The 13,859-nt window shown below is 33.7% G+C and overlaps 1 protein-coding gene across 1 annotated transcript in view; it reads right to left on the bottom strand.

The window, feature by feature from the left end:
- The window catches only part of USP47 (ubiquitin specific peptidase 47), a 114,848-nt gene that overhangs the window by 14,095 nt on the left and 86,894 nt on the right, over positions 1-13,859 (bottom strand). Inside the window, exons 16-21 of the mRNA XM_063095906.1 lie at positions 13,033-13,145; positions 12,277-12,381; positions 9,603-9,810; positions 7,582-7,697; positions 5,370-5,489; positions 2,610-3,387 (exon numbers count right to left, since the gene is read on the bottom strand). Coding sequence (XP_062951976.1) covers positions 2,610-3,387; positions 5,370-5,489; positions 7,582-7,697; positions 9,603-9,810; positions 12,277-12,381; positions 13,033-13,145 — 1,440 coding nt within the window. The remainder of the gene's footprint in view (positions 1-2,609; positions 3,388-5,369; positions 5,490-7,581; positions 7,698-9,602; positions 9,811-12,276; positions 12,382-13,032; positions 13,146-13,859) is intronic.

Here is a 13,859-nt window from a genome sequence, read left to right as displayed (position 1 = left end):
AGATAACTGAATGAAATAATATAAGTAAATGAGCCTTATGAGGTAAAAGCTCCATAGAAATGTAAAGCAATATTATATGACTTCTCTGTCTCCATTTTGGCCTGCCAATCCACACTTTCACACTTGAGTTTCTGCAAGATATATGCATGGATGTCATATGATTGCAATGCTACCTGGACCTACCTAGTTAAAAACACAAATTTATGTACTTTTATTACTTATTTCATAATTTCTACCACTTCCTTTTAAAAGTCAGAATTTTGATGAGATTCTTACCCCATTTTTCGTTACTTATTATGCCTTCCTCTTTCACTCGAAAGGATGATGCTGTAGTTACACTTCAAAATAAGAATCTTCTGTGGGTAACTTGCAAATTGTCACTCCCTACTTCAACCTACCAACTAAGTGAACAGGGTCCTCCCTGTTCTGTGCAGTTACTAACACTTTTTGCTGCACATGGATAAATACATTGGGTACTGCAGAGACTCTGTTACAAAAGATTAATGCACAGGCTATTTGTTTAAAACCAGCAGACTACCCATCTGATTCGTTCTTTGATCTGTTTGATTTTAGTTGGTTTGGTTCCTGGGGATCCTGGCTAAGGAGCATACTCCAAACTGCTGGTATTATCCTCCAGATAGTAATAATAGTAACCTCCCTGGTACACTGTATTCTCTCAAAAGTTTTAAATGTTTCTGTGTAGCCATCCATCAAATGTCAAATGGTCAAACAAGCTGGAACAACAGAAACACAAAAAAATCCATGCATGATAATGAGAATGCCTTAGCCTATGAATGGCATGCTGAGACTGGGAACCCAGAATGACAATCATTGACAGTGGCACTAATGTCCTTAGTTTTGGTGCACCAGGAGGTTACCTAGGTCAGAGCATGACCAAAAGCAGGGAATTATTAAATAAACATTATAGGAGGCCATTGTTTTGTACTAAGTTCTTGCACTCGGTCCCAAAAGACCAGACTAAAAACCAAAATGGAGTCACCCTTGCTAAGTTCCATGTCACTTAGGTTGTGGTCTGACCTTCCCAGAAGTCAGGAGAAAGATAACAGCCAATTTTCCCAAACAGGCCAGTTTAAATCATCAGTAAGTGTGATAATGAAGTTCCCTCTGCTTTAATTCTTGCATAAAAGAAATAGCCTGAAGTAACCTGATGTTACTGTTTTGTTCTGTCTTTCTGCCCCCATCTTACAAGGAAAGAAACTTTTAAAATGACCAATCTGCTTTTTGTCCTTTGTTTCTGCTTTCTTTAGACTTTTTCTGTCTATAAAACCAACCTCTTCTGCTTGGCTCATTGGAACACTTATTCTATTTTATGGAATAATATGTTGCCTGATTTTAGAATTGCAATAAAGCCAATTGAGATCTTCAACTAAAAAATAAAATAAAATAAAATTAAAGACAGAATTTTGGGACTACAAACAAGCATCACAGCACTTAACAACTCTTACAGTGGTTGGCTGTGCACTCCTCCCCATTAGACGAAGCACAATGCTGCCCCCTGGTCATCTCTGCTTCAGTAGCTACTTAGGGCCCAGCATCTAGCGTGAATTCAAGAAATGTTAATTGGGTGGGTGAATGAATGGATAAAGAGTGGGGCTCTCCTCCAAAGGTAAAAGAAGCGAGTGCATTCACTTAGAAGCCTTAAGTTCTAGTAAGGCCCTACTACTTACTAGCTATATATGCACAGTTGGGCAAGTCATTGATCCTCTATGAGCTTGTTTTCTTACCTGTCAAATGAGCATATCAATGCTTACTTTTTAATTTCAGAGAAGCTTTAAGTGAGAACAAATAAGTGTTCTGAAACTAAAATATACAAATATGAGGGGTAATATCAATATTTGATTTGTCAAAGACTAATGTGAAGTATTTCGTTGTTCAGCTATTTCCCTTTCACACCTAAAGAAAGATTTTGTATGTTGAACCTGACGATGTTGCTAATTCTTTGGCTGATTTTGGTCTGAAGTTATAAAAAAGTTCTTTTATTTTAAGTCTCATACAATGTTGGTATGTTTTTGTCATTACTGTTTGTCCCCAAATGCACAAACTGACAGATCTCTTTAATTTTTTGAGATTCATGCAGAATTTCTACCTTACCTGGAGTTATTTCAAAGTAACAACAACAACAAAAAAAGCTCTTTTCCTTCCTCTGACTTTCCCAGTTAATTAGGGGGTGTGGGATGGGGGTTGTTTGCACTGGAGAATGGAGAGGAGAGGATACACAAACAAAAAATTTCTCTGGGCACTGAATATCAAATTTTCTAAAGTGTCTGGGTATATTAGTTACTTTTAAAATTATTCCTTAATTTTTTACTTGGCACTTTTATCATAATACTTTCCTAATATTGAATACTTTACTTCTTATCTAACCAGAGTTCTGACATAATTACTGTCTAATGTATTGCATAGGTCTAGGAACATTGTTCACTGTAACTACTTCGAAAATGAAAGAAAATGAAAGAAAAAAATTGTATAAATTTGAGCAGGAAGTTAAAGGTGATCTTAGAACTAAGCATCTCTTAACTAAAAATTTAAATAAACTGAGAGAAAAACTGATGCTGTTTCAAGGAACCTTTTTCTTTTGAAGTACATACATTTATGTCCTTCCCCAGAACCTTCATCTGCAGCATAGGGTTCTGCTTTGAAATACATGTACTGCATTTCTCCCCTACTCTTGCCACTCTCATCATATTCACTATCGGTTCCAGAGTCTTCTTCTGCTGTATCCCATGTCTCTTTTTTCCCTTCATTTGCTTTAGTTCTTCTACTACTTGTGATACTGTGAGAGTCAAGTCCATTAGCCAAAGGGATCTGAGCATTATCTGCATTGCACAAAGTGTCACTGCTGTGACTGGAGCTGAGAATATCACTGTCCACTGAACTTGTACTCCTGTCATTATTTACATCTGAGTCTGATCGTTCTTCAGACTGAAAATTCTCTGGATCAGAAGTCTGAATTTGCTGTTCAAGTTCTCTATTATCCACTGATACTGAAGAGTCCCTCTCATTGAGAGGTGATTCAATGTTTTCAAAGTCACTTGTCTCAGTACTTTTGCTGCTGTCCCCATTATCTCCATCGTGCTGTTGCTGCAGTGACAAGCTTTTGAGTTTTTCAGTGCTTTCTTCTAGAATAGCTTCCACAGACTTTAGGCTCCCTACAGGTCCTTTGACTCTTTCGCAGTCATCATCCACATTACCAGAATCGCCTCCAGCTTTCTGGTATGATACCCTTTTGGAATAAGATCCTGGGGATTGTTCAGGTAGCAAAACAAATAATCTGATTGTATTTGCATGCCGATCCAGGAGTTTCCATAAATGAGAGTCTGTAAAGGCCATCTGGTAATCCAAAGTCTCAGAACTTTCAACAAACACCTAATTAGTAAGTCAAAGAGTTATATTACATCATTAATTTTAGTGACATTCTCATTCATCATCATCATAATATCACATCAATACAAGACAGTGCATAGTAAGTTATAATATAATGGTGAAGTTTCTAAAGGACACTGCATTATTTTGGAGACTAAATATTAGGCTTACATGCCTTAAAATTATGCTAAGATAGAGTGAATGGACAGACCCCCCCCCCACTGCCCCCCCCTACATTCCCCCTACATCTTATTCATTGGGCTGTCCATTTTCAGAAAGTTTTGTATTATACTTCCTGCTCTTTAGGAAATCAAAATTTAGCATGAATATAGATAAACATGTATAAAGATACCTTGCAAACACCACACCAAAATCCAGATTATAGAAAACTTTAATAAACCAACGACCTGGTTTTGTAACAAATTATAAGAGCAATGAACAAAAAAGACACAGGTGAATCTACAGAATGATGAGAGATATATTATAGACTTTATTTAAATCTGGATTTAAACAAATCATAATTGAAAAAGATTTTATAAGATAATCAGGGAAATCTGAGCACTGATTAGATACTGGTTGATAGAAAGGTATTTAAAATTTTTTAGGTAGATAACGCAACTGTAGTTACATCTTTTAAAGAGTTGTCATCCTGAAGAAATATATGTTCATATTATTATAGATTAAGTGATAGAATGCTGGGGAAGTTTTACAAATAATCTGGAAGACGTGGGTGGTTAAACAAAGATGAAACAAGAGTTGATCATTGTAGAAGCTGGGTAATGAGGATATGGGGGGGTCATTACACTATTCTCTCTACTTTTGTTTATGTTTAACATTTTCCATAATAAAAAGTTCTTTTAAAAAAATGAAATGCATATACAAAATTTGGCAATTACCAATAGCATGTTGGGTTTTGCCTAAAAAGATAACACTATTACAGGGGTACTTCGAAAAGTTCATGGAAAAATATAATTAAAAGATAATACAAAATTTTCCACAAACTTTTTGAAGTACCCTCATATTATTCAGCAAATGTTACAAATGGGACTACTGGCTAACTGTTTAAGGAACAAAAATAAAATTAAATCCTTCCCGTACTCCTTATTCTAAAATAGTAGTAGGGTGGATTAGAGATTTTAATGTTCACACACACACACACACACACACACACACACACACACACACACACACCCCTCCCATACACACAAAAATATTAGAAAATATAGGTGAATAAAAATTACATGTTAAGATTAATAAAATAACACTAGAAATGGTTAAATGAGATAAAAGACTAGACTGCACTAAGATGGATGGGACTGGAAAAGGAGATAAATAAAAGAGGGCAAAACAAGGAATATTTTGGATGCAATTTTTCTAGAGTGAACGAATAACATTAGGAACAAATGCATATGAAAAGTGACAAATGTTGGAACACATGACAACAAGATATAAAACAAGAGGATTCATATAACTTCCTCCTTTTTAACAGACATAAATGAGTTAGGCAAAGGGTTAGGGTTAGGGTTAGGGTGTGTTGGGTGAATTCAAGATTATAATTTTTTCTATACATGGCATGCCTGACTCTCACCAAGGAAGTACTGCTTTTGGAGAGAAGATCAAGAATGAACAAAATTCAGAGGACATGATCATTGTGAATAGAGATAGTCATTAATGCTTCACCAAAGAGGTAGGACTAATCTGGGGCAAAAAAAAAAAAAAGTAGAAAGGAGAAAGAACACTCCAGGTGGGGGAGCATGTGAACAAAGGCTAAGGAGGAGAACAGGCAAGTCTGATTCAGAGAACAGAAAGTAGCCTGATCTGATTCAGCTACAAAGGAAGATTATTATTGCAAAGTGATAATTTAAAAGGTCAATTTCAAATAGATCGTGGATAGCTCTAGAGGCCAGGCTTATAATGCTAGACTTAATTTCATTTACTATTTATTAACAGCAAAGAAAACAGTAATGAAAAAATAAAAGACATACCTTGTTACTTCTAAAAAAACCTTCAGCTTTCAAAGTTTTACTGGGCACACTGAGAAGACGCAAATCATTATAACAGCGTTCCAGCACTATTCTCATTGTTTCAGCAGGTAAATGTATGGCCTACAATGAAAGCAATTTAATAAACAAGTTGTACTTCAAAAATAATTCTGCTTGACCTAGAAATATGGGAAAACAAGGCACTGCTTAGTTCTTAAAAGCAGAGAAATTTTAGTAAATAATTTTAATAAAGGTTTTCAAATTTTTGAAGAACCTAAGGGAAAAATTATTAGTCCCATCCACTAATTATGCTATAAGTTAGGAAAAGAAAGAATCACTTATAAATACATGCTCTGACACTACTTTAAAGGATTGTTTGCTAAAAATTCTTTTCCTCTCAAACTTGCCAAGTAAATAAGATGACTGGATTCTAAAGAAACTGAATAACTGACTCCTGAAGAGCTGATGTCAGGCTCTTTTGTATTCTGAGTTACTGTTAACAGTTTTGGTAGGCTCTTTTGTATTCTGTGAGTAGTTGTTAATACTTTTACTAAATCAATTTTCTTCTGTGTAAAACAAGAAGATTAAATTAGTACGTAAAATTTAAAGTTATTGTGAAATTCCACATTCTTAGTTTTTGGAGTCATTTTATGAATTTCACATAAAATGAGCAGATAAAAAAATTTACAGTTTTAAAAACATGATTTGTTTTCAATACAATTAATGGTATCAGTTATGAATACCTAATTCTTAGGCAGTACAGTTGTACTTTAAAACACTATACTTGTTGACTGAATGTTTTGTTCTCTATAGACATATTTTCTTCCCAACAAATTTTGAGCTTCTTCAGGAAAGAGACTATTGTGTTTCTTTCGTATTTGACCTCAGTGCTCATACTCTAGATTAAACTAATTTTTTAAAATTTGGTATTCATATTTTTAAAATGTAACATAGAGCAATTACACTAATATAGTATGTATTTATGAGCAATTTAATCATAAAATATGATTTCACAACAAAATTTGTTTCCTGGCTTTTACTCCTTTGGCAAGTGTTAGAAGTCATTGTTGTTTTTTTTAAACATAATAAAAACCACCAACTCTTATATAATACTTTACAATTTTCTTTCACAGAGCATTTATTTACCATTTATTTATTTTCTTATTAATATTTATGACAACCTCATTAAATAGATATTAAAAAACCCAGATAATGAGATAAAAGACAAGACTACCACAAGATGAATAACTGAAAGATGTACTGAACTTCTAGAATTGCAATTACTGAACAGTTTCTACTACACCCAGGGTTCTTGACCTGGGCTTCAGGAACCCTGTGGAATATTGCCTATGTTTGTGTGCTCAAGGTTTTATAGAGTACAGGACCCTTGAAAATATAATAATCACATGTCTGGAGTGAACTAGTCCTTTTGCCCAAGGAAATTTGAATGTTTTCATCATCATATTTTTCCAGCTCAAAATTTCTGAGTGAGCCTATGTTCTTTATCCCTAACTCACATAATGGGGCCAATATTTAACTCATCTCCCTCCCTGTCAAATCTGCTCCCTCACCTCACTCCTATTTCTATTAATATATCACTACCTTTCCGGTGACCCAAGCTGGAAACACCTCAGGTCATCTGTGCTCCTGCCTTACCCCAAAATTTACCAATTACAAGTCCTGCAGATTTTATTACTCCAATCACTCTCACATCTATGCCTTCTCTCATTTCCAGCCAACACCTTCACCTGAATTATTTCAACAGCTTCCTCATCTACGTTCTTGACTCCACTTCAATCCATCTGTAGCACTAGTGTAGTGCCAGCACTTACCATTCTACAGCACAACTCTGAACATACCACTGCTGTACTTAAAAAGAAAAACAAAAAATTTACTTCCTACATACCAAAGAGAGCCCAAACTTTTGTGTTTACTGTTGAAGGAAACCATACTTACACTTCCAGGCCTGCGTTTTATAATAATGCGGTCAAAACATACAAGCTGTTGCTATGTGTATTTGCCTCACAATTTCTTATCTCCATACTTTGCTCCATCTATTTCTTCTATTTGAAGTGTCCTTTCCTAACTATAGTTTGTCTCCTAACTATAAACATTGGTTCCTTGAGATAGAGCCTATATCTTAGTCATAACTATCACACAGTGTCTTGTACAAGCAGGCACTCAAAAATAACCACTGACCAATTTTAAAACTTACCTTTGAAATCAGTTGTTTGAACTCTGTAACTGTCTGATTTAAGTAAGCACGAACAGTTACAGGAGCAGCTACAGATTCTGCCTTCAGATCAACAACATGAACTTTCACCATCACTTCTGTCACATTTGAAGACATAAAAGCATAATTAGAGGTTATTTTTTAAATGTACTTCACAGGAGCAATGCATTCTCAGTGTGTTTCTAATAGATAGTAAAGACAGCATTTTCTCACTACCAAGATGGTAGATGTATGCTATACCTGTATAATCCATGTTAAAAATTTCCTTTTCACAGTTTTTCTTAATACAAACAAGCATACATAAACAAATGGAAATGAGGCTAATAAAAAAGTTCTTCTAAATCTCTCTTAAAAATGTTAAATAGTAGTCTTCATTAGAAATAATATTTTATTTTTAACCTATGCTATATGTTATCTGTTAAAGTTAGAATGTGATTTTTAGAAATATTTGCTTAGTTTCCTTGTAAAACATGACACTACTATCAAATTTATCAAGCAAAAAACATTCTCTATATCCCATGGAAAATTCTGCACAAAAACTGTTCTGGCTTATGTGTTGGTTTTTTCTCTTAAATACTTCATATTGCAATTTAATCTTGTCTTCTTTTCCTTTTTCAGGAGATCATGCTTATAACTAAATTTTTAGTCCCTTAAAAAATAAATGATCTTAAATACTACATTTAATAATAGATTGTTATTCTCTGTTTTAACCTCCTTTATGTATTATATGTCAATCCTCAGTTTTTTCTCTATGTTGTAAATCTAAATCTGATAAAATATTCTGCTAAGATCTTGATTAATGAATAAAGACAATTACTTTATGAGTCTTACAATCCACACTCACATTTAGAGTTCTCTTTTAAAAAGTGGTTTCATTGCTGACTCATGTTATACTTCAATCATTCTATCTTTTTCCTATCTAGCTCAAAAATAATCTGCAAGGCAATACTCCAAAGGGACTCCATACATACAGGGCAGAGTCTGACTGAAGGAGGCACCATCGTGTTTTCAGAAATGAAATTTTCCCACTTAACAGAGGTATGGTCCTTGAAAGAATACTATACCCCACCTACTTTAGAAAGAGGGGCCTTTCTAAAAAAAAAAAGGAGGCATACAGTATCCATACAGGAACAGAGCTTGAAACAGCAGAAGAAGGTTTTATAAGTTAGTTCAACTTTTAGGAACAAAAATAGAGAATATAAGTCTGAATTCTGATTAACCGCTGATGCAGGGTAGATAGTGTCAAGACACAACAGTAAGAATTTTGTAAAATTATTTGAACATTTTGATTTTCTCCTTTTTGTTACATACAGTGATTACTAGAAAACTCTGGACATGAGCCATGTAACTGTCTTTAAGGATTACTTTGGAAAAACTAGGGACATAGTATTTTGCTTTTCAAATCAGTCTCAGACAAAGAAAAAAACAGCAATGTACTGAGTGAATATAACAGATTTAATGAAGAAAGAAAAAGGTGAAGTCTCTAGGACCCACAGAAGTGGAGAGGATAGAGAAAAATTTTAAATGCTGACAGTGATGAGGTTATGAATCCACCCCTCCAAAGAGACCCTGAAAAACAGACTCACTTCTGAGACTTTATGGAAATACACTTTTTTGGACCAAGGGCTGCTCTATAAAGAGAAAGAGAGAGATCTTCCTAAAAGATCAGCTGAAACTTTAGGGATTTACAGCATCTAGAATGATTCAGTACTCCATAATTCTGTTCTGCACACTGGAGAAGAAAAATCCCACTGAAGACTGTAAACTAGAAGTTTTGTTGTCGTTGTTGTTGTTTAAATTCTGGATATCACTCTTTGCAAGTAATCTAGAATTTAATTCCAAAGGTACAACAAGGTTGTTGCTGACTACTTTTCAACCTGTCAAAATTATTCTAAATTTTAAGAACATATAAAGTTTTAAATTATATTCATTTCTATAAACAAAAAACTTTCTCATGAAAAATTTAAGTCCAGTACAGTTCAAAATAGTGTAAAATTGCTTACCTCCAGGTTTATAAGACTGAAAAACTTGATCAGGCTTTCTAGTCTCCAATAGCAGATCAAACATATATGTTGACTTGACTCCACCTAGTAAAAGTCCCATTGGTGTATCTTCTTCTCCTTCATATGATCGTTCTAGATAATCATGAAACTCATCATATTTAACAAGGCGACAGCAATCCAGGGGTATTACCTCTTCTAAATCCATCATCTAAAAGAAAACAACCCCCAAGCAAAAAGAAAAAAATATATATAGTGTTTTAGTCTGGTGTGTAATAACACAACCGCTAAGCCCCAACAAATAATAAAAGCCACATATTTGTGATATGCATCCAAAACATTAAAGGTATAGGCACAACTTAAATGTTAGTTTTAAGTAACCATGTTTCATTATCCCTCAAATCATACAAACTAGGTACTAACACTTTTTAAAGACATTTTTTATTTTAAAAAGGTTAATAATATAAACTTTAGATGGACTCAAAATCAATGTATTGCTCTGTAATCACTACGCTGGAAACATAAGGGGAAAACAACAAACCACCAACTGGAGTATGCATCTTTTGTTTTCTTAATCCAACTTGGAGTAGAACTGATAGTTCGTGTACCTAGTAACTATCTTCCTAAGTACAGGAGGACAGCATGTCTCTTAAAGCCATCAGGAAGGCTGCAGTTTCTGTCTCCCAAGTGGTACTTCATTCCTCTCTGGACATTCCCTTCAATACTAGCCTCTAAATCCCTACAGGTCATGGCACAGAAATTGCTATCATAAAATTCCCTTCTAGCTCATGTCACTACTAGATGACATATCCTGGATATAACATGTCTTGAGTGGGAAATAAGCCTCCTGAAGAGAAACAGTAGGATTGCTTGGAAGTACTGTATGCCCAAGTAAGGTTTGTGATTGTGATTTTAAAGAAAGACTAGTGAGCCTTGGTGTGTCTGCAATGATCTCTACTCACCCCCCATTCTCATCACCAGAAATAAAGCTCTATTTGTGGTCCAGAAAATTGACTTATTTCTCTCTTCTGTTTGTGTGACTATTTTTCGTTGTGAACTTAACTTCCAATTTTCAAGACAATATTTTTTTCTTCCTGTATTAAAAACTGAAGGAACATAAACTACCCTTAATGCTGTCACTAATTGACTTTACTGTGTAAAACTGTGTGTTAAGATATTTTGCTTTAATTTGCTCTCACTATTGTTTTTGCCAAGATGATGCTTGTGGTCCATTATGTTTAAAGGATTTTTACCATAATGAGGTGAACCCAGAGCCATCCATCCATTTTACTGTTTATTCATTTACTCAATCACAAATGCACCCAATTTTGACTCTCCTGTATATATTAGGTGAAAGTACTGGAAACACAATTGTGAGCAAAACCAGAATGGTTTTCACCTCTGTAAATGCTTATAGTCTAGTGAGGGACAGTCATATTAATTAAAATAGTAACATAATCAAATGTAAAATTTCAATACTGATAAGTGCTATGCAGGACCGGGAACATAATACAAGTAGTTCTTGAACTTTAGCATGCCTAAGAATCACATGAGATACTTGTTTAAAATGATATTCACAGGCTCCAACACAGAAATTCCAATTCATTTGCAGGAATTAGCATTTTTAATAGGAATGTGGTTCTGGCACAGTTTGTGCTGGATCACACTTTCAGAAACAATGTCAGCTATCTTGTATGCTATTTTTAGTTCTCCCATTGGTTCTATACATAATTATACACAAAATGACATAGTATGCAACTTTTTCTTTAGGTAAAGACTGTTTAATTTCAGCCAAATTCTGTTAATGTTTATATGGAAAGGGGAAAAATTAAATTTGTCAAGTATCACAAATGACATTTAGAATGATCTGATGAAAGAATACTTCCCTTACTACTTGTGTTTCAAAATCCACTACTAACTATCCATTATTCTTAGAACAAAATGCGAACTTCTATTCCTACAAAGTCTCTAACTTCATTTTATGTTACTCTGTGCTCATTCAAGACAATCTAAACATACCATATCACTCTTTTTTTGGTTTCTTGAACATGCCAAGCACTTCCTCACCTCAAAGATTTTGCACATGCTGTTCCCTCTACTTAGAATATTTTTCCCCAACTTTTCGTACAGCTGTCTCCTACTTATGGTTAAAGTCTCAGAATAAATTATCTCAACATACTACTGATTTATTTTATAGCATCTAAACAATAAAACAAATGTAAATTGTGATATTTAAATTATTATTTTTTGTTTGTTTTTTTCCAATGGACTGTGAACTCCATGAGGGCAGTGACCATGTCCTTGTTCTCTCTGGTATCTCTAATGCCTCATGTTGTCTCATTCATTCTGGTACCTCTTAATGCCTCACACAGTAGGCACTCAATAAATATCTGCTAAATGAATGGAAAAAACAAATAAATATTTTGTTTCTAATTTTAATTCTGGGATCTAGAAAGTATAACTGGCTTTCAGAGTGAGAAAGTTCTCAAAATCAACAGAAAATGATCCAAAGGAGAGATATACACTTATACTCTATAAGAGATATACGAATTAACAGGCTATTAAAGTTACTGTAAGTGCTTATATTACTATTAACTATAACAAAAACTTGGGAAAGTATGTATAAGTGTTATGTGAGATATCAATAATTCAGTGCTAACAGTGCAATTAAACATACCTTGTAAGCCATTTCTACTGCTTCCTTTAATGTCTTATCCTTATGAACCTCCAATTTATTTTCCATCATTACTTGTTTCACAGGATGCAAACAGAATAATTTTATCTAGATAATGTAAAAATATCATAACTCAGAAGGTCAAGAGATAAAGCTTAATTATTTTATAGATAGTATTTTTTCCTAGTTGTCAAAATATTCTAATTTTTTTTTTGTTTAAAAAGCATAATTGGGATCATTCTTTCTCAAGTCTATTTTTCTCACTTAATTGACAGTGACTATGTCTGAGGTCATAAAAAAATTTTTATGTAATCATTCTCCTACTGATATACATTCAATTTCCAATTTTTCCCTAGTTTGGAAAATACTATGATGAATACAATTGTGGTTAGTATTTTTACAGTATCTGTGATTATTTCATTACGGAAATTACATAAAAAATATGAATTTGCTTAAGGGTCTTGATAAATACTACTCAATTTCTATTCAGAAAGGTTTAATGATTTATTCTTCTTATAGTAGGATATGAGAATTTCCACCTCACTGCAGTCTCACCAGCACTGAGCACTGTCATGATATGTTCCTGGGTTTTCATGCACCAATTCAAATCAAATTTTACCTTTGTAATATAGTTGGTTACACTGCTTAATAATCATGGTGGCATAACTGTCTATAGAATCAACCAAATGAGTTATAAGAATTGCAGTTATGCAAACTTAAATAGCACTTTCAATGAAAAGTAAAGTTATAAAATCTAACCTTGCATGTATTGCGCTCAATTTCTCGTTGCCTCTTTTCTTGTTCTTCCAACTCTCTTTCTCTCTGCACCAAATTTTTAATATGTTCTGGGTATTCATCTACTTCTAGAAATTCTAATAATAATAAAAACAGAATAAGACACAGTATCGCTGAAACTGAATTCCCTTTATTCTGTTCTACTATGCTCCCATAGTATATACTTCTACTATAGTACTCATGAAAATACATTTCAATTACAACCTTGTCTCAACTTGTAACATGAGCTTCTTCCAGATCAGGGTGAAGAGGTAGTTGATAATAATATATGGTTAGATATCATATTTTAAAAAGCCATATATTTATCCAAAATGGCTTGTGGCTCCAGGTCACTTCCAATATGTAGACTGAGATTTTAGAATGAAAAAGCCCATTTGAAATTTAGAAATAAAACCATTTCTGATTTCAGATCATGCCATCACCATCAAACTGTGTAACCTTGGGCAAGTTTTATTTCTTCAGACCTAGGTTTCTTTAGCTTACTAATAGCTCCTTCCCCATAAAGTTATTACCTGGGATATAATAAAATTTACTGTTGCTGCTGCTACTACAAACATTTATTTATCTGTTTATTGTCATTTTCCAGTACTATTATCTTTCCTTCATTCTCAAAGCAATCTTTCAGCTGCCTTCTAACCAAAGAAGGCAGAGTCATAAAACATAAATGTATCTGTTACATTTCTCCCTCTATATACTATCAAGATTCATTTGAATTAAAAAAAATGTAATTATTATTTCTGAGGCTACTTTTAAAACAGCCAGTTAAAGAAAAACACTATATATATAAAAAA

The sequence above is a fragment of the Cynocephalus volans genome, chromosome 4 (assembly GCF_027409185.1).
Source record: "Cynocephalus volans isolate mCynVol1 chromosome 4, mCynVol1.pri, whole genome shotgun sequence".
In the NCBI taxonomy this organism is placed as follows: domain Eukaryota; kingdom Metazoa; phylum Chordata; class Mammalia; order Dermoptera; family Cynocephalidae; genus Cynocephalus; species Cynocephalus volans.
Note: the sequence above shows the minus strand (reverse complement) of the source record. Positions and strands in the feature narration are given on the sequence as shown.